The 22,232-nt window shown below is 39.3% G+C and overlaps 1 protein-coding gene across 13 annotated transcripts in view; it reads right to left on the bottom strand.

Annotated features, from left to right (window-relative positions):
- The window catches only part of Nrg1 (neuregulin 1), a 185,314-nt gene that overhangs the window by 21,875 nt on the left and 141,207 nt on the right, over positions 1–22,232 (bottom strand). For all 13 annotated transcript variants that reach the window (XM_032918885.1, XM_032918882.1, XM_032918883.1 and 10 more), the window contains one exon: positions 9,202–9,331. In XM_032918885.1, coding sequence (XP_032774776.1) covers positions 9,202–9,331 — 130 coding nt within the window. The remainder of the gene's footprint in view (positions 1–9,201; positions 9,332–22,232) is intronic.

Genomic DNA, 22,232 nt, shown 5'->3' with positions numbered 1-22,232 from the left:
TTTAAAAAACAACCAACAACTTCATGTGGCTTCCTTCTGAATAAAACACTTTTTTTTCTTTGTTCATGAAATCAGGACCGTAAGCCTACAAGACATTTCTATACTTCGTGCCAGAATTACAGATCCGTTCCACAGTGAACGTCTCAGTCTACCTATTTGTTTTGATAAAAATTAAAATTTCATATTGAGCATATCGTATGTTATTTGTTTTCTATGATTAATGCTGCACAATATGAATTCTGTGTGTGTGTGAGAGGAGAGAGAGAGACAGAGAGAGAGGGAAGCAGAGACAGAGAGAGACAGAGATCAGGGGTGGAGGAGAGAGAGAGCTGAGGAAGAGTTGCTCACACTGCTCATATTTAAAGATTCCGGCATGAATAAATAGCTAAGGAGTCTTGAGTCCTTGAGAGAAGGAAGGTATTTATTAGGAAATTATGATTTCGGCATTTTTAAATGTCAGCCCTGTGATTAAAGGGCATGTGTCAACTATAAGAATGGGGTTAAAAACACTTTGCTATCCACTATCTAATCGCTATGAACCTTGTCTGCATCATAGGAGATAATCGTTGTGGGATGTTGTGTAATCTTTATGTAATCATACAAAATACTTGGGTCCAATAACACTGTAACATAGTGATCTTTGTTCTCGATACATCTACTGTTAACGGGATGGAAATTCAGCTTGGCTTTGCCTGTACGTCCTTCTCCCATTGGCTGACTCCACCTCCTTTCTCTGCAAGAGACTCCTTTCCTCCTCCTTTCATTGTGTTTTGTGCCATGCCTGGTCCAGACCTCTGTAGCTGCGCTGTGTGTGATCGATGTGAACTGTGGTCAGACTGTACCATTCTGTATCTCTCCAGCCTAACCCAGAGCCTGGATGGTGTCTAATTCTAAGTGCAATGTCTGATAAAGAACTAAACACCTAAAACTTGCACAAGGAAAATGATTTGTCCAAACAAGTTAATCTTGGTGTCTACTTTTTATCTTTAGATTTTAAAATAGAACCTTATCTGTGCACTTCCAAACAAGTTTTAATAAGAATTACCAGTACTTTGGGATTTTCTCTCCCAAATAGAAACTTTTAACAGTTTGCCATATTAAAGAGAAAGGGTTATGATTATTTATGAGAAAGCTTATCACCTAACAGCTAAATTTTGTTATTTAAACACCAGTTTACCTAGGATTCAATAAAACAAAACTGTGTTCTAATCGAAGACTTTTGTCTTACGGTAGTAGCAAAAATACTAGAATTTCTCAAAATTACATTAGCCTTAAAAAAATGACACTGATTATAACACTATGTGTTCATAATTTTACATAGTACCTGATGAAATAATTTCATTTTTAAATCTATGTTAAGATAAATTCTAAGGAATGCATAGAGTTGCTTTAGCCTAGAGTCCGGGTATGATTAATATAGTCTTGTCCTTACTTGTGAAGCCCAAGGCTTTACTTTGGTTATAAGGCACATGAATGTTCTTTCAGCCAATTAATAATCCCTAACAATTTTCTATAATCTTTCCAACCAGCAGCAAGAGCAATAATAATTCACTCATTTAATTAAGTTAATAAGCATAGTTGAAACCTTGTGCAAAGCGGTTTAATAGTGATAATACTCCATGAATGATCCAATATTTACTAAGGATTCAATCATAGATGCATGTGCTTTGGGAATCAGTTTATGAACACTCTAGACATTCTCAAAGATATTTACAAATTCCCATGAAAGATCTGGTTCTATAGGGTTGGCCGGTTTTATAAACTATTTATCAGTTACAGGCAACTTGTAAGCCATCTTTAGACATCTTCCTTCCTTTGTTTCCTGGTCTCATCTTTGTCCCTTGAGAACCATGGAGGGAAGAAAGCTGACAGCCTGTATTTTACTCATTAGTCATCATTCTGCAATGAAGCACTTGGCCAGTTTTTAAAACACCCTGTCAGGAAGAATATCACGTCTTTCTGTTCTTCTTCAATACTAACCGTGGCATTTCCTTTTACACTGCAAAACACGTGAACTACTTGGTGTTGATATTTACAAATATCAAGTCAGGAAAACATCAACAAATTCATTCTGGGGGATGGTGACTTGCTCTGCTTGCTGTCAAAGCCTCCTGCTGTTACTCTGGAAACCCACATCGCCCGTGGATGTAGCACTCAGGGGTATCACATGGCAAGCACAGACTTTGTTCACCCTGTAACTGGCTTGGTATTCTGGCCAGAGCTCGCCTACTCACTGGCTGAGTATCTGCATTGTAGTTTTTTTTTCCCCCAAATGTATTGTTACTATTAGTCTGCATTTTTCTAAGATGAATCTTATTCTGTTATCAGCCTCTGAGTGAAAATGCGTGAGGCTTATATATGTTTTTCTAATTTGTGTTTTAGTGTGTCCTTTACAGTGTCATCTGCAAAAGCCATCCATTTCCTCAAGAGGATGCCCTCCTTAATGTCTTTAAAGAAAACACTAAATAGACAGTGTTCCAGTAATGTTTCTTTCAGATCTAGCGTATACCTCCCATTACTGCTCAGCTGGTCTGTACCTTCCCCTTCTTTTACTATGACCCTGGGACTAACTTTTAATCTATGCGATAACAAAATACATAGAGTGGCCTCCTAGGGCTCGTGAGTAAGAACTGAGGAAAAGCACGCACTGGCTCTCAAATGTTGTGTTTCCTCACTAACAGTGCGTGTGGCAGTGTTTAGGAACACATCTCTCCTTGTCGGAGCCTTAGGTCTCACCTCACATTCTGCTTGTACTGTTTCTATTGGAATGCTCACCCAAAGGCTCTAACACTCACCAGTGCTTATCCAACTTTATGTATCCTTAAGTCAAGGCAAACGACTTCGATGCCACACATGATATACTGGCTGCTCATCTGTGGGTCTATCTGTCTTCACTTTAAAGGCTCTGAGGCACTATCTCATCCTCTCTGCTAACAGACCTGTTTTATAATGAGACATCTAAATGGGTTTCTTTTAAATTATTCAGTGGAAATATTTTGAGACTGCATTCTTATTTAACATAGGCAATCTTAAGGTGGTAGCTTCATACTTTCTGTCCCTCCACAAAACCTTTGTCTTTCACTCCTTAAGGTCCTAAAACATACCCTTAGCTCCCTAAATGCCTTCATGCCACTCAGTACATCAATAACTGATTATTAAATCAATTGCTTGAAACATGGGTGTTATTTTCACTGGCCCATGTCTCCTAAAGTAAGAGGTCAGTGCGGTTTTGTCCATCCCTGGATGCTTAGCATGACCTCAGGCCTGCCTCGTGGGAACCCAATCAACACACATGGTTGCTAGCTGATGCAAGAAAGACAAAGGAAGTGGGTTATGCGGAGAGGTTAGCCAATGTTCTAATTCTAGACAGAACTACAATTAAATTGGTTCCTGTAGGATTTTCTTCAGTCTACACTAGGAAGTCAAAGTCTAGTCTAAATACATTTGCAAATATGAAGAGTGGCAGGATTCCATGCAGAAAAGAAAAAAAAAAAAAAACCCTGAATACCCTGGTTGTCTGACAAACTCAGCGTCCAGATTCATAAGAGTCCCATTGATTTCTCTCACAAATTCTCTCTGTTTCTGATAAATATGGTGACACCTAAGAACAGAGAAGTTTGCTCTAAAACAAAAAAATAGCTCTTCTGCGGTTGGAATCAGCGTGGCAGTTTCAGTGTTCTAAAACTCAAGTGAATTCTCGTCATGCCTGTTTCTGTCAACTCACTTGCTGGTCAGTAGTGTAGACGTCACCGCTGTTCCCATTCTGAGAGTATTCTGTGAAACTTTAGCCCCCAGTTAGTGTTGTTGACTCTTTCTTTGAATCTTCCTTAGTTCCTGGGTTTCCCTATTGTGTGTAGCTAAGCATATTCTTGTGTTCATGGGGTTCTCTTCCTGCTTCCCAAAGTTACTCTGGCTCCTTATTACCTATCACAATACCCAGTTTCCTGTCCAGCTTATAGAGCATGCGCTGCTGAACAGAGACTTTTGTGTGTTTGTTTGTTTGTTTTGTTTTTGTGTTTGTTTCACTTCATGCAGTGGAGGTGCTGTTCTATGGAGGGACATCAGCATCCTCATCCTCATATTCGGATGCTAACTTTTAGCGTGCGTGTATATGTGTATAAGGAGGCATAAGGATGGGTATAGGTAGGAGACCATGGAAACGAGAGGGGTAAGAAAGGACAAGGGTCGTGATAAGGGTGCACTTGATATGAAAGAAGAAAAGTGCTACTGGGTTGGGAGAACAGAATATGGGGAAGGAGGAGAGAGAAGGGACAGGAAGGAGAAGTGACAAAAAGAAATTGTTTGAAAAATGCTATAATGAAACATCTTTTTTTTTTTTTTTTTTTTTTTTTTGGTATGTCAGTAATAAAGGAAAGAAAAGATTTTTTCTGGCCTGTTCAAGGGTAACCTAGTAGACTGGACTTGGAACCCAAGAGCTACATATGTAAATGCTTCTCTGTTTCCTGTCCTGTCTTTCCCTTTAAATTCTTTTTCCCCCCTAGAATTCATATTCTCCTTCCATTTGTGGACCGTGCACATTTTAAGATAGATATTTAGTGTATTCCTACACATTGCAATTCTGTGCTCTTGTGAATAACTGTATAAGTTCAGAGTTCCCAGATACTTGCCTCGAGGAAGACTCACTTGACAAACTTACATGGTCATTGCCTTAAAAGTTAGCGCTGTGCTTTTTGGAAGACATTCGCTCCCTTGCAGGGTTTTGTAACTTAGCAATTTCATTTCCTTACACAGGCTTAGCTGCTGGGGACCAGAGACTATGCCTCGTGTTATCATCAATGTTTTTAAAAGGACCTAGTATAGAGCAGTTCTACAGATAAGTATTACCATCCATTTACTGAATTTAAGTAACAATAACATATTACTGTGATTTGATAGCCAAGGGTTTTATTTATATAAGGATGTTTCTTTTAACAATATACAGCATGATCTACTATATAGGTATTAATATATAGTATATTAATATATAGATATTAATTATATAAAAATCACCAGAAGTCCAGGGTGAAGGAAATTCTATTTTTCAAGTGTAGATTGATTTCTGATTTTTAATTTTGATTTTTTAAAAAATAAGGTAGCTGGTGATCAAAAATATTGATATGCTGATCGGCGATATAATCAATCACATGAAAATTACAAAGCTAGCAGGTGGCGTCATAAAAAACCACATAAAATTTTAAATAAAAGGAAACATTAGGGATTAAATATAACACCACCATATTTTTCCAGTGTCTACAGAGAAATAGTACCATTTTCTTTTTAATATTAGAGGAGAGAAAAAAAGTCGCTGGAGTTAAAAGTACTTTAGCAGAGATGAACTCATTTAATTTTTCAGATTCCTTGGGGAAACTTTTGGAAAACATAGTAACTCTATGTTATAAATGAAGACAGTGTCCAGAGGGTTGAAACTGGAAAGACATAGAACTGCTTACCAAAATTGGTGGTTAAAACCCAAATCCCCCACTGTAAGCCTGTATCTGTCCACCGGGCAATATATCACATTTATAAGCACTGTCTGTTGGAAGGATACATTTTAGGCTAAAAAACTTCCCATCCACATCTTCCAAGTTCTCTCCTGAACTCTTACATTGGGAAGTGAGGACATAATCTGAACAATTTCATGTTCAAATGATCTTGTTGCTTTGCATCATTTGATGACAGAGCATCAGAGGACAGGAACTGGACCCGCTTCTCTCTCCTCTTTGAATCATCTGGAATAGTCACTAATTCTTTTTTCTTGGATACATCTTAACTTACGTTGGAGAGAAGAGTAAAGGATGAGAACCAACGCTCAAATCCTCAACTTGGTCCCTACGGGCAAATCCATGTAAACCATCAAACATCTCCCAGGAGAGCTATTTAACTGCATTGTGGCAAAGGCATTTGGAACACCTTGTTCTGAGCAAAGGGACAAAAGAGATTTGCTGTAAAATCCAGTTCAACTCCCAAGAAGACAACGGTGGATTAGGTGGCCGGGGAGACTCCTTGGAAACGTCCACGCTTGTGGTGTTTCTGAGTCATGTCTCTGGTCAAGGGTAAAGCTGACTTTGAATTATGTAGCTCATGCTTCAGCAATGTGTTTGCTCCACGCAGACGGGCCATATGGAAACTGAACTGGTTTCATAGGCAGGACCTTGAGGAGCCCATGAAACATTTTTATGCTTCCTGTTTTCTATTCAAGTGCTTTAGTGAACAACATATCATCATGGGACATGGCACATCATGTGACTTTGTTTAAATTCTGAGTTATTACTATTATTTCTTTTTTTTTTTTTTTTTTTTTTTTTTTTTTCTGTCAAACAGGGTGTCTCTGTACATTTCTAGCTATTCTGGATCACACTGGCTTTGAACTCAGAGACCCTCTTGCCTCTGCCTCCCAAGTTATGGGATTAAAGGGAGTGATACTACTGCCCGGCTGAATTATTATTTTTATTGTTATAGATGTTTTTAATGTGACAATTTTCTTTACAAGGCGTGACCTATTTTGCATGTGTGCTAAATGTATTCCAATTCTCAATGGAAGGCACTGAATTATTTTGATGCATTGATCAAGTTATACTCTAACTTGAGGGGAGAGTCAAAGTCAGCACTATCAAAGATTTTCTTTTTAAAAGGAAAAAAAAATCTTGTCATGACAAAAGGGAAGGAAGGAAAAAATGAAAGAGAAAAGAAAACGTGATTTTTCTACCAAGTTGGAGACAAACCTGATTCATCAGACAATTGGTTTGGAGGGTGTAAAGTATTTACTTGCTAATTCAATAATTGCAAGAGATAGGACAAACCCTTCACTTCAAGACTTTTATATAAGAAAAGGATGTACTTTCTGCTTTCCTGGATAGCACTTAAAATTTAATGAGACACTGTGTGGGTGAAGAAAGCTCACAGCTGTTGGCACTGTGCCCAAACGGAACAGATGAACGGCATGCCTGCAGTTGTGTGTTTCATGTAGGATGTGGGAGGGCTATATAGAATAGGTAAAATTAATCTGTGGAAAATCACTGCCCTGGTTCCTTGGAGGTATTCAGGAACTATCGTATGTACTCAGGCAGCTTGTAAATCTTTGCAAAGCCCGTGATAAGGAATGATCGTATTTCACCATGGTAATTAAAACATAGTGTTCTTCTGCAGTTAAAAGTGCAAAACATAGATAATACGGGGGTAGGGTTGTTTTAATGGTGGAACGTTTAAGGAATTACATTTTAAATGTATTTTTTTTTCAAAGAAGATTGATTAAAACACAGTGGTATCTTATGGGGAAGACCGGAGGAAAATCACAATGGTTCCCGGTATAATAAATGAACCTCACGTCTTAGAGACTGTAATTCCTTGCAGCTTGTATTTTTCAGGTGATAAAAGAAGATCTTATAGGAAGCTATAAAATGTACTCATCCCCACTCACTATTACATATGTGGGGGGTGTCTCTTTTTGTGTTAAATTTCATAGCTAATCAGTAGAATTGGAGGCTAAAGCTGAAAATTGGCCATAAACAAACGCAATTGAATAATTTTTATGATTGCCACTAATCTTAACTTCAAGAGAAATCCAAAAAATGAGACACAGAGTGTGGCATCATATACGTATGAAGCCAATTAGTTTTCTCTATCCTTGCTTTTGAAAAGCCTAATGAGACACCGACCTAAAAGCTTTCCCAGTTGAGCAACCTCAATTAGAATCCCATGCCTCACTCTGAGACATGATTTGCCTTTTGTAAATGGTCTCCACTGATAAAGTCCACTACACTTCCTCCATTAACATGTGCTTTCTTGGCCCTGCAGCCACGCAAGGAACTTATCTAGTTCCGTTTTTTTAAAAAAGAGGGCCTTGCATTTCCAAGGCTGGCTTGGAGTTCACTATGACACCTAGGAGGAACTTCTGCTCCTCCCTAGTGCTGGGACTAACGGCACGTGCTGTCACCATTAGATCCAGTTTAAATGCAGCTGGGGCTTTAAAAGGGCTGGGGGAGCATTCTACCAACAGTGCTATGGCCTTAATATAAGACACAAAACATGCTTTCTCCACATCAGATTAGGAGTCCACGTAACATGAGACAAGTATCAACAGATTTAAATCGATGACGAAATAAGCACATGCATTTTAATCAGTCTATTGACTTTTTACTATAAAGATTGAATATTTGTTGTTACCCAACCTGCCCCTCCCCCTCCCCCCAAAAAACCCCAAAGTCTTATATTGCTGATGAGAGAATATAAAATTGATACTTCTGTTTGCTGCTGTTAGCTGGCTTTCGTTTTGCTTTTGTTTTCAAGATAGGTTTTCTCTGTTTAGCTCTGGCTGTCCCGGAGCACACTGAGGACCACGGTGGCCTTGAGCTCAGAGATCTTTCCTGCCTCTGCCTCACGAGTGCTGGGTTAAACGTGTGTGCCAGCACACTCAGCTCGGTTTGGCACTTTTTAACTGTGAATCTACTTCTCCTCTTGGTCACCAGAAGGAAATGGACAATCTAGACATTTCTATAATGCTAGCACAATCTAAAACCTGCTCCCCTACAACAGTGCTGTTACAATGCACTGAATGCATTCTGAAAATATACACCTTGCTTCTCCTTTTTTTTTTTGTTTTAATAAGTAGAAAAGGCAACTTAAAACTTGTTTTGAAAAGTAATTATGAGGTAATAACATAACCCCAAGTATAAGAAATGCCTCAGCAGGTCACTTTCTGCTCTCTCCGGCCCCCTATTTGTCCTGGTCACCTTACAGGTAAGCACTGGGGTAAATAAAATTACCTCACGGCTCAATTTATACATAGAGTTAAGAAGTAGGGAACCAAAGTGACAGCCTTCTACAACATTTACACATTTCTTTCAGTAGCTACTAAGGAAAACCACGAGGAATGCAAAATTATACATATGAAGGTAAAAACAAAATCAAAAGCAAAACAACCCCCCCAACAACAAAAACCAAAGCAACCAAACAAAAAAAATACCGAACCCATCAACAACCAAAAATAAACAACGCCCTAAAACACTGAAAAGTAAATCAATTCTAGACATGACAGAGGCAATGGCAGATGGTATAAATATTTTAAAAAAAAACCACAAAAACAAAAACCCTCCACAAATAAATGAGTATTTTTTTAACAAGATGCGACAAAGTGAGGCAACACAGGACGATCTGGAATAAGCAGTTACAGGTATAAGGCACAGAGAGGAATTAATTTCTTACTTGCACAAGTATCTTGACGGGTTTGACAGGTCCTTCACCATGAAGCACTCGCCCCCATTCACGCAGAAAGTTTTCTCCTTCTCCGCACACTTTATGAGATGGCTGGTCCCAGTCGTGGATGTCGATGTGGCTGGATAGGAGAAAGAAAGAGGGGGAAGTCACGCTTCGTTCTGAGGTGAGAATCACCATCGCGATTAAATCTAAGTTCTCTAGCGAGGCTCAAGCATGATGTTAACAGACCATAACAACGGGAGGAATTTTTAATAGCAATAACTGATAAAACTCATTTATTTTTGGCACGTCCATGCTGTCCATTCACCTTCCCCATTTCAGACAACTGACAACAGAGTGTCTGATTGATTGCCAACACGGAGAAATGGAGACAGTTTGATGTCTCTAGGTATCAATCTGTTATAAAACTCATCTGTTTGGAACTGGGAACGTAGAAACAAGTCATCCTTTAGTTCATAAAATTTTCATGTGGTGACTTGACGTTTACATCTCCCACCTGACAGTCTTATGGACAGAAAGCTGAAAAGTGACGGACCACTGAGCATGCGTGCACGTGTACACACCCATTCACACACACACACACACACACACACACACACACACACACACACACACTAAATGAAACCAATTACCCACTCCTGAGGCTCAAGGTCATTTAGAATCCCCCTCCCCCCACTTTACATGGCTGTGGTAGGGCTTACTGTCAATCAGTGTTCACCACTGATACCAATCAGGATGAGAAGCATCAGGTCAGTCAAGATTCCGCCTCCCTCTTTAGGAAGAAATCTATTTTGAGATGAAAACTTCTATCTTATCTACCGGCTTATTCCTGTAGATTTCTAAATCCCTTATTGCTTATCAGTCCTAGTTTATTACTTGCATGGGTCAATGTTCTTCTGTACATCTATTTGACCCACTATGTATGGTTTAACCGTTTTATTCTGCTTTGAATTTTTTCATGTTTCTAAAGCGCCCTTTGTTACAATTTTTAACAACATTTTTTCTACATTTTTATTTTCCTTCTTCCTGACTGGAACAGTCAAAGTCTTGACTGTTCCATTTCTGATTTCTCGTAACCTTTCTTGTTTCCTGTTCTCCTGTCTATGGCATACGGAAGTGTGAAGGAGAGACAAAACCACTTCAACTTAAAGGAGTGATCTCAGTCACGGTCCTTCTAGAAGCCTGTGGTCCTCACTCTCCTAAATCTCTCTTTTAGATAATAGGGTGATGTCAACCACTGAAAGATTTTTACAGAGAGCATGCTCACTCTAGGTAAAATATTAGGTACTAGGGTATTAAGGAAGAACCACAATTTCCTTATTTAACAATCAGAATTTATGAAAACCTTGACAAGGGGTCTAAGATAGTAGTTCCATGATGTCTCATTTGCTAGGACTTTTGTGGTGTGGAGAGTAAACCCAGGGGCTTCCACAAAGTAAGATGATGTTCAAGCATTGAGCTAATCATTTCTTGCCTAAGACATTTCTTTCTTACTTCAATAAACAACCTTTTTCAAAAGGTCACTAAGGGCATCCTTGAGGAATCTATAAACCAAACCCAAGCTTGGAGATTACCTACCCTTCTATCAGCTATGCTAACAGAATCCTTACTACAATGAGGAGGATGCCATTTGACATCATTTGGTTCATGAAGTCAAAGCATAGAGAACAGTTTTATACACCACACTGCATATCTTTTTAACCGAACAATATGTCTCCACATGAAGAATGTTCTGTAGCTATATTAATTTTTAATCCATGGGAACTGCTTTCAATTGATGAGGGAAAAGGCTGCCTTAACTGATAAAGGTTTTGGTCTTAAGATTTCCAACTGGTGACAGCCTTCCATTTGGTAACAAATTTGGCGGAGTGTCCTACCTGTCCCTGTCAGCAGTAAGTCTATGCACCACCTCAGTGAGCTGTCAGCAGGGTGCTCTTCCACGAGCACTGCCCAGTGGTGCCTGAATACCTTATACGCTGCTAAGGATGACCCTTGCCCCACCAGCATCGCCCACTTGGAAGTCTCTTCCAGAATAAATCCTAAGGCATTTACTAAAACCAACATCCCTCACAAATGGATACACTTCTCCATAAATTATAAATGAACAATGAAAATAGGCCATGATAGAAGCCAAAGACAGATATAGCACCCTTAGTCCATGAACTTGCTGATCTTGTGGGATATTCAAAATAACTAAGGTTAATAAATGCACATCAACAGAAGGTATCTTTGTGGCTCCTAAAAGATTTTCCCGTGAAGTGATTATTCTTGGAGAATGCTCTCCCAAAGTACCTACCCCTGACACATTTCCACTACAAAAAAAAAAAAAAAAAAAAAAAAAAAAGTCTTAGGTCATTAGTTAAAGGTAGCAATGACGACATTTGATCATTTGATATAAGGTAATCCCTGGGAATGAGGTGTTAGCTGTCTCACACAGTCATGGCTACTGAGCTTAGCACTTTCAGCCACAGCAGCATCCAACACCTCATGAGTTGTAAAGCAGCAAATAAGTCCCAGGTGATCCGCAGTATGGACTGACTTGGGTGCCGCTGCTCTGAAGCGGCAACTAAACTCAAGAGTAAGCTGTAGTTGTCAGAAGAACTTGCCAGACAGAGTACTATGCCCGCCCTGTTAGTCAGTTTCTCTTCTCAGTTGAGTATGGTTGGCAAGTCTACATGTCTCATAGCGATAGCCTTACTTGTTGGCTTCTACCCATACACTGCTAGGTAGGTCACATTCCATTTGTCAATGCTGCCAAGGAAACAATGAAGCTGAGAGAGTAGGACTTACGAACCAAGTCAAGAGAATAACCTGGTTTTTGAGGGAGCTGGGAGGAATAATTAAGGACCGTGGGGAGAACGCATTCCAATACACATAGGGTGTCCTGCACAAAAGGTGAGCTGGACCCCGCTCAGTCTGGGCTGATTTTACCCATCCACCTCTGGTTTGTGAGCAGTGTGTCCTAATGCAGATGCTATCTTTAACTTAGTGTTATGAATGACGGGACCCATAGTCCCAGCCATAGGGTATATGGAATGCTTTAAGAATAAGAATTCAAGACCAGTTTGAACTATAGAATGAGACTGCCTGGACATATAAAACATGGATAAGTAGAACCTGATCGCTCTTGTGTTGACAGCATCTGTCTGTCTGTGTGTCTGTCTATATCTATGCTTTAACCCAAAAGTATTTCCCATAGTGAGTCAGTAAATAACACGGGAGGAGAAAAAGCATCAGTAACAGCAACTTATTGCCAGAGAATGACTCCACTATGGCAATATAAATTAGGGATACTGATCATTGTCAAGGAAGCTGGACATTTCTCTGCATTAATGCAGAGTTTTGGAAACCACAAATCACTATGCAGGGGGTCAACCATATGAGTCCTTTCTGTCATCCTCCACCCCCACCACCAACCCTATCACCTTCTTTTCTCCATCTGTCTCTTCGAACTTCACTGACTGTCCATTACATGTACAGGTAATGGTCATAGCTAAAGCTGACTATGGCCGATGCCCCTTAAAAGGAACCCATTAAGTTGGCTATAGAGCAATGACTACTGACACTATTATTGTGGAAAAGCATCAATGACCACAGTGTCAATGACCGACTGAGTCCCGCCAAGAAGACTGGTGAGTTAAACTCAGCAACAAAACTGAGATGCAAAGGGCTGTTATGAAGTTTGCTGCAAGATTCTTTTCTGTTGTACTGTACCCAGATGAGTGTCACTGACCCAGCATTGGCGCATAAATACTGGATAAAGCAAAGCAAGACGGAATCGCTGTCCCCACTGGAATTTCATTGTTTTTTGGGGAATGGGATGGGTGAGGGCCTAGTTTGCAATAGACGTCACCAAATAGCTGTGAGGCATTCAGTAAACACAGACAAGACTACTCTCTCGCAACTGCATGCCGAGAATTCATAGCCCATTAATTGGTTCACATAATTAAACTGGTGAATGAATTTTTGAGTCTCTTTCAAATATGATTATGCCCTACGTTAAGTATCTACACAGTTCTATCATGTTTTTGACAGAAGTTCTACATTACAAAAGCTAAATACAGGTACACTATCACAAATCACTATAACCATTTAAATTCTGTATTTTACTTTATTTTAAGACAGGGTTTCTTTACATTGCCCAGGCTCACGCAGAATTCAAGATCCTCCTGCCTCAGCCTTCTGAGTGGCTGGGGATGTAGGCGAGTGTTGTGGCCCTAAGTTTTATAACAGAATAATGTCTATAGGATATGAAATACAAGCCAGATTTCATGTGTACACTAAGTCCTGAGCGTCCCACTGCTGCCTACTTCTGTAAAGACACTGGATCAAAATCTGAATGACAATTTGGTGTTTTCTACTCACTACTAAGGATTTCTTCCTGGCAGTACACATATTTTTTTTTTTTTTCTGCAGAGTAGCTCAAGTTAAAAAAAAAAAAAAAAAAGCAACGCTAGGCAGATGGTTTCCCCACTCCCTGGCTATAAACACCGTTTTCCTTACTAGTACAGCAGGCAGAGAGACCCACTGACTGGGACCATAACACACATACTTCTGCTAAGAAGCCAGACCAGTTTCTGTGGACAAAGAGCAGGAATTAGGAGGAGTAACCTTGGATTCCTGAGAGCAATCTGGAGAGTCTATCCTTCCTGAATGACCATGTGTTCAAGACACTTTTTACTGGTTTACTTGCGGATAATTAGGTAAATATGAGGTTAATTCAACAAACTATATATACAAAAACAACAACAAAAAAACAAACAAACAAACAAAACTCTTAACTCTCCTATATGAAGCAGCCAAACTACAAAAGGAAAGTTTTTAACCTTACCTGTATCTTCAATGCTTATGTATTTAGGAATCTGCAAGGTTTCTTGCTCTTCCATACCCTGTATTTTTGGTTGTTTGTTTTTTATGTTCGGCTTGTTTAAGCCCAAATCCCATCAAATTATTATTCTCACCCAGAATGCAAGAGAACTCCTGCGCTGGAAGCACACTGCACTGCTGGAAACTGCCTAGCTGGTTCTTGTGGGTGAAGCACTTTGGAGGTGAAAAACTGTGCTGTCCTGCCCACCTGGCTTCTCTCCACAGTAAGTGGATGATGGGAGCAGTCATTAGCTGTCTACAGGAAAAGCCAGAGCCACACCGGAATCACAGATGCACTGTCATTCTGGGTTGGCATTTTCCCCCACCCCTGCATAGTAATTCAATCCTTTGCTGAGTAGCATATAGGTGCTGTAAGGTGCTGTAAAGGGAGAATAGTGCCTGGCAGACACTTTTCTGGATCTGGGAGATCAAGAGAGGCCAGAGCACACCTCAGAGGAACAACCATCTCCTAAGAAGTCCAGCTTAAACAAGCTGGTGCTGAGTAGAAAAGGATTGGCATGCACCAGTTCCCCAAAGACAGTTCCCTTTCCTTGGAAAAGCTGTGACATTCTTCAAGACATCTGTGTCACTGAGACATTGTCTAAGTAGCTATAGAACAGAATGGTTAGACTTTCTCATGAATAAAATGGGCTGTGAGGGAAAAACAGCAACTTGTATTTTTGAAAAATAACCTTTCCTGGGAATCACATTAACGTAGAAAGTAACAGTCGCAACTAAAGTCGTTGTAGCCACAAATTCAAAGGCTGTAAGGCTACGTGCAAACAAAGCACAGATAGCTTATGCCATCCTTGCTCTTATGATGACCATGTATATGACTGTTCCTTCACTGGACTTTGCTAAAAAAAAAACACAGGAAAGGACAGAAGTAAGCATCACTCATTGGTACAGTCCTTGCCTAGAATGTGCATAGCCCTGGGTTCCATCCCCGGCCCTGAAAAAGACAAGATGGGTCCACACAGGAGAAAGGAGGAGATAAAATGAGGGAAGAAAGAAGAGAGCAGAGTAGAGTAGGAGGAAGCGAGGGGGGAGGGAAGAAGGGACATATAGACAGACAAAAACACAGACAGACAGACAAGGAAGGGAGGAAGTCTTCAATAGGACTAGCAAAGAAAATGCCACGAGACCCTGCAACATGTAACCAGAAGTTTCACTAGCAGACTAGGTTATCTGACTGCAGGGACTCAAGAGTTACTTAATAAACTTGGGAAATTTAAGAGTTTGCAGACACCCTATAAGGTGGTCATTTATCTGAAGAACAAGTTGACACAAAAGTCCAATGGAGATTAACTAGCTTAATTGCTGAACTTGTGTTTGGCTATCATTTTAGACTCCTGTAGAATGGATGGACCGGAAATGACAATAGTATATCTTACAACATCCTGTATTGTAAGAGGACATAAGTCATCTCAAAAGATGAGATGGTTCTGCAGTCTTTAATAGTATACACCAGTTAAGAATTCAAAAATGTACACAGAGGCAGACTTCCCAAGGTCATGTAAATATATGAGGAACAGTCTGTGTTTTATTTCAGCAAATCTCGTTCAGGGCTCTGGGGGGGCAGGTATTAAGACAACTTTTAGATAATTCTCTCCCTTAAAAGCCATGACAAGCCCCTAATATTATTTCTTCCTTTCCAGCAGAATGAAAAGTAACCTTTGGATATTTTCCCTGATAAAACAAAATTATGATTTTTGTTGTTGTTGTTGTTGTTGTTGCTGTTGGAAGACCAAGGTCATCTGTAGTTAAACAGAAAGGACATTTTCAGTTCCCAGGAGTTGCTAAGAAAATTACTTGGTCTTATTAGACAATGTTATCCTTAGGAAAATAAGATTGTCGGCAAGGTTATTTTTTAAATGTACAAGATGTCATTTTTCCCTGACAGGACATTTTATGCACGACAGTCTAATCATGCCATTCTACAACTTAAGACAATATCATAGTTGCATAAATGTCTTGGAGGATGTCACAGCTTTTCCAAAGAGAAACAGAATATCTTTGGGTAACTAGCTGGTAGAATGACAACAGGAAATGTACACTATCCTCTTTGCAAAGGCAATAGCTCGCTCTATCTATCTATCTATCTATCTATCTATCTATCTATCTATCTATCTATCTATCTTCCTATCTATCTTCCTATCTATCTATCTATCTATCTATCTATCTATCTATCTATCTATCTATCTTCCTATCTATCTTCTATCTATCTATCTATCTATCTATCTATCTATCTATCTATCTATCTATCTATCTATTTCTTTAGTTATAAAGGAATTCCAGAAACATAGTTCTTCTATGTATTTTCTGAGAAACTACTGACATTTTATGAGTCTAAGTGTGAGCTGTCCTTTGATCCTTTTCCCACTAAAGGATATTCTAAAAGAGTACAGTCTTAGATGAGCTGCCTACAAAGCAAATATCAGCAGCCCATCTGCCTGGCTCACTTTGGTATATTTCTAGATCTTACCGTGTTAAATGTTGAAGGTCTCCATTCTTTAGTCTGCATTTTCTACCACGATCAATTTGTTTGGGAGAAGGTCATGCCGACATAGAGAATATTATCCTGCTATTGTCCAGGCTAGCCAAAAATTTTAGCAGTGACAGAATAAACCAAAAGAAATGAACTCCCAACTATGATAAGAGATTCAGTTATTCAGCTGTCGCTAGAATTACCATGTGGCATTTAATGACCTCCGTTAATTTATTCATCCTCTAAAATGTGTTTGGAAACAAAAGCAGATGAAAGGTCAGGAGAGAGAAACCGTGAGGTCGATTCAGCTTTATAGCCAATATTTTAAGCAAAGACCATGGCATAACCAACAAAAATAAAAGCAATGTGGTCACTTTAATAGATATTGAATCAGCATTTAATTAAAAAAGTGTCTGTAAAACCATCAAGCATTCGTCTCCAAATTTTATCTTAATTTGATATTTGCATGTAGGTAAAAATGACTTGGAAGGGAATTAGAAAAAAGGAACGCACTCAAAGCTACCAGGACTGTGCATGACCAGTGAAAGCCCAACAGCACAGAGCTCTGCAGTGTGGAGCACCAGAGCTCTTGAAGAACATAAAAGGTGGCATGAACAGGAGAGTGTTAGCTATAGGCTAAGAATGAAAGAAGAGAAAGAGCTAACACCAAGCCCATAAAAGGGTCAAGAGGCATCAGCCAAGCATAGTGTGTGACCCTCACTTGGAAACTAACTCCACGAAACTGTTATAAATGTGAGGTTTGTGAGAGAGGTAATCACTATCTAAAAAACAAATGATACTTAGCATTACCACTATTTTTTGTGTACATGGGGGGGTCAAATGACTCATGGCTATGTTTGAAAATGGCATATTCCTTATCTTTCAGAAATACATATTAAAATATGCATATATTAGATGGTCAGATATCTGAGATCTGCTCTGAGGTAGTATGAAGAAAGGGCAATAAGGAAACTAAGATAATAAATGTTATGGTCGATTATGGCACATGAACATTTATTATATCATTTTCTGTATTTTCATGAGCCATTCATATCCATGTTTATACTAAACATGTCTATACTATACAGTTATTTTCAGTATTGGTGATTAAACTCAAGATTTCATACATGAAATGCCAGTACTCTTAACACAGATATACATCCAAGTCCTATAGAGTGGGTTTTAAATATGTGCTTATTGTATATTTAAAATAAAAAATTACAAAGAAGTGATTTTAGCTTTTTCCAAACCCACTTTTCTTTATAAAAACAGTAATCCTCCGCAACATGTGAAAGTATTTACTTTTGGCCAACAACCTAAAATGCATGTAACATTGTAACTCTTGGAAGGAGGATAGTTCCATAGTTCAGAAGAACAAGTAAGGTTATGGCTTTAAGTATTCTTAGCTGATATTTATGCAAGAATTCTAATCAATGCAATAGGCAGAAGCTTAAGTTTCTGACAGAGATTTAGAAAAAGAGAATGAAAAATCATTATTTGACAACATGCATGCATGAAAACTAATCTTGGTTAACAAGAAACCCCAGTGAAATATAGGAATATTCATTGTAGTAAAAAATAATAAATTATGTCATACGAATCTAATGACATATGCAGAGACCAAGATTAGGATGATATGTTAGGGGCACTGAGGGCCTGTGGCTGTGTGAAAAGGAAACACTGTTGAACAGATAAGAAATCACATCTGTGGAGGTGGGAAGAAGGGTTGTGTTGACTGAAGGCATAAAGATTCCAATACAGTGAAGAAGGTAAGGACGCTGTGGCAGAACCAAGCATCCATATCTGAGACATACTGACACTCCTGGCTGGAATCAATATTCAGTAGGCAGATCATAGAGAGACCTTGAGTTTAGTCATGATTAAGAAAATTGATGATCTATCCTTTAATGGTTGACAAAGGAGCAAAAGGAGATGAGAAGACCAGCGAGTGACAGAGCCATTCCAAAGGTCCAGCTATGAAAGAGTTCAAATGAACAGGTAAGGGCCAGGAAGAACATAAGTCAACCAAGAAACACTCTGCATTTATTTATTGCAGTATTGGCAATATAATCCAAAGACGTCACATATACCCTTTGTATTTGTGTATGTTAAAGTTAGGAGCTAAATACCAGAGTTCATTCATATTTGGACCTCAATTCTTCCTCTTCCTAAGGCATTCAAATGCCTAACACATTTTCTCCTCACTCCTTATACATCAATGAAATGCCCCCTCCCCATGAGATCAGAGCAAGGTACTTGGGCTTTGCTTGATATTTGATATCCATTGGTAGAACTCTAATGTCCATTACCACCAGTCCACTGGCATAAAAGACTCCATTAACAACAGATCGTACTGGTGGATTGCAGCTCACTGATAGAATACATGTGGGGTATACACGAGATTCTGGGATTAATCCTCACACATATACATGCAAACCACCCTCTAGTTTAAGAAAGTAACAATTTCCTCTGAAATCACTCATTACATAAAGGACTCAGGCAGTAATGTTTTCAACAATGGAAAATTAACTCTGATGAGTGTTTTAAATAATCTTAAGTTCTTGTGCTTTGTGTCAAGGAGCAACCAAGAAAATAACTTAAAAACAGTTCTGGAAAGACAGACATAATGCTCCAAGTGTTTTAACTTTGAGGTTAGACATCTCTAGGACTAATAGCCATCTCAGGGGAGAATCCAATATAATATTGTTAGAATACTTGTCTTTACAGCATACAGTATGTCTCGTTAAAACACTGAATATACGCTACTACAGGCCAGTTAGCCAAACAATTGCAATTCTGTGTGTGGAAGATGGCTGTGGAAATAAGCAGCCAATGTCTGTTTCTACAGGTACATTTTCTTCAAGAAGGTCAAAGGTTAATGCTTGCAGGGCAAGGAGCAGTAAACGGTGTGTCCTACTTGGTCACACTAACTGAAATTTCCAGGAATTCCTCATTCCTAGGTTTGTGATCAGAGCAGTAAACCATCTCAACGTGTAATAGAATGTGCTATTAGAGGGATATCTATAATATTCATGCTCCTGGTATAAAGTCTACCTAACCAAACAACACAGAAGTTGATCTTTTTCAAGACTGTGTCAATGCTTCATGTGTGATCATCCTGAACACGTGGTTTCAAGAAAACATGTGTAATATTAAATGTTTCACTTCAAGAAAACTATTTCCCTTTTCCTCTGCTCCCCAAATCCAACCCCACTCCCAGCAAATGTCCCAATGGTTTAGTTCATACTCTGTCTTATTTCTCTAAAGCTACAAGGTCCAAGATGGTGCGGTGACAAGGTAATATTGTAGGTAATACTTGTGTTGTTACAGGGGCAGGGACAAAATAATAGACTCTGAATGCATAATGTCTACAAGAATTATACTTAAAACATAGGTGTTGAGGTTTCTTCTGCTGTTATGTATCGTAATGCTAAATTCTCTACCTGGAGGTCTAGGCCTACGACTGACTTCTCACGTTTACACGTTTTTGTTGTGCAAACCTTGGTTGAATAAAATTATTGGTCTTATAAAATTGGCTACAGCCAATTACTGGAACGATTAGAGGTAGGTGGGTTTGGAGTGACCTGGTTAGGGGAAAGAGAAGAGAAGATGGAAGAAGGGAAGAGAGAGGAAGCCCCCATGTGGGGAGATAGATGGACGCCAAGTATCTGGGGGCACACTGCTGGGGAAGTAGCCAGGCCATCAGTTAGAAAAGCAGATTAGGGTTTATCCCCAGTAATTGTTAAGGCCACATAAACTAACCATAGTGCAAGTCTCATTTATTTGCAAGCTCGTTGGAGATAAGCTTAAACTGGGTGTACTACACATAGGCCACAGCTGGGAACCTGTGCAGGGAGGGGTGTGTAAGCACCCAGATACATGTGGTACAGGCTTTGATTTTTCACAGCCTCCACTCTCAAAGCTACCAGTCACCTGTTTTCCCACCAATGGTAGTAAAGGCTGTTGAGAACAGGAGAATAAAGAGGTGTTTCAAGGCATGGCTGTAGTTTTAGGCCCCCAGAGAGAAATCTATGCGATCAAACTTCTTTCCTAATTCATACACTATTTTTGATGAACTGGACCTATATGTTTTGCATCTTACTGTTATCAACCGGTTGCTGGAAAATATCCAGGTGGCAAACACCTTCTATAAGGGCTGGTAGAAGCTAGGCCTGTCTCCGTTTGCCTGGCTACATCCCTGCTAGGCCAGAAACGGATGTGACACTCAATATATTAGCTTCTTGTTATAATTTATTGTTTTTTTTCCTGGTAGCACTCCATTTACTTGGGCTAATAAACTACTTCCTACTCCCAAAGCTCCAGTAATTCTAAGTGGCTGAGCTCATCCCTTTATTGTAGGACATAAACCATTTGGGGTGGTGGGCAGATGCTGCAGTCATTCTTTTTATCCATGTCGAAAGGGCTTCACACTCTAGCACTGACCAGGAATGGATCATGACGGTCCAGCACACTAAGGGAAGCATGCTCTTTAAAGCTACTTGACTTCAAACCCTGGTCTCTTCCTTTCCCAGCTTACTCCTTACTTCCCAAACGGTTTCGAAAAGTCAGGTTATGTTCAGCCCAAGTTGGTCATTTATTAAAACACACTGTAAATAAATGACAAATAGTACGTCTATATCTAGTAGAACCTGCACTTCTTGTTCAGCTCACATAGGTCTGGAAAAAACCTCTTGTGACCAGTGTTTATTTACAGGAAAGTTCAGATTTGGTAGTGGGGAAGGGGAATCCAGACTACAGTATTTAGTAACCACCATAAGCAGGAGACTTGGGAATAATGTATCCTACGAAGCCCTCTAAAGAAGAACATGGACTATATGTAAGCTTTGGTATTGTTTCTAAGTGTAAGAGAAAGTCTTAACAGGAAAACTAGACTATAAACAAGAAGTTAGATCTCTGTCTCTATTCTGATTTCTGTGTAACATCTCCATGAAGAATCCTCTGCTGGCTAGTGGTGGAGCATGCCTTTAATTCCAACACTTAGGAGGCAGAAGCAGGTAGATCACTTAGTGAGATTAAAGAACAGTTATCAGACGGTATGAAGAGAACTCCCAGAATTCCTTCCTTGCTCTTTCAGACCCTTTTCTATTAGACCAGGTCATCAGACTTTATAGGCTTATGTGGCTCGAGTTTGGGGAAATGAATTCCCCATTTGCTAGTGCTTTCATATGTAAATAGTTACATGTGCATGCAAGTGTGTGTGTGTGTGTGTGTGTGTGTGTGCTTGAGTATGCCTTTCCTTTCAAAATTCAAAATAGTCTGCTACCCTTTGTCTGAAAGTCGATTCATTCATTAATTCACTCACTCATTCATTCATCCGTTCATTTTTGGGCAAGAAATGACAAGGACCAATGCATTTATTGGGGAATTTAGACACAAGCTACCTCATTCTTAACTATATCTCGTCAAACCTAGAACAAGTGATTGTCCTGCAAGTAGGATAACACCAAGGACATCCAAGAACCTTCCAAGTTTTGTTTTCTGAATATTTTTTTTGCTCAATTCTAGTCAGTTGATAATAATTCATCACTGATCCAAAATAATTTTTAGCTAGAGAAACCTAGGTAGTATATTTGACACACTCACAGAAATTGCCACAGGTCGTGTACATTTAAGAACATTCTTACAAATAGGGGAGAAGTGAAAG

The sequence above is a fragment of the Rattus rattus genome, chromosome 13 (assembly GCF_011064425.1).
Source record: "Rattus rattus isolate New Zealand chromosome 13, Rrattus_CSIRO_v1, whole genome shotgun sequence".
NCBI classification, from domain to species: Eukaryota; Metazoa; Chordata; class Mammalia; order Rodentia; family Muridae; genus Rattus; species Rattus rattus.
This window is presented reverse-complemented; position numbering and strand designations above follow the sequence as displayed.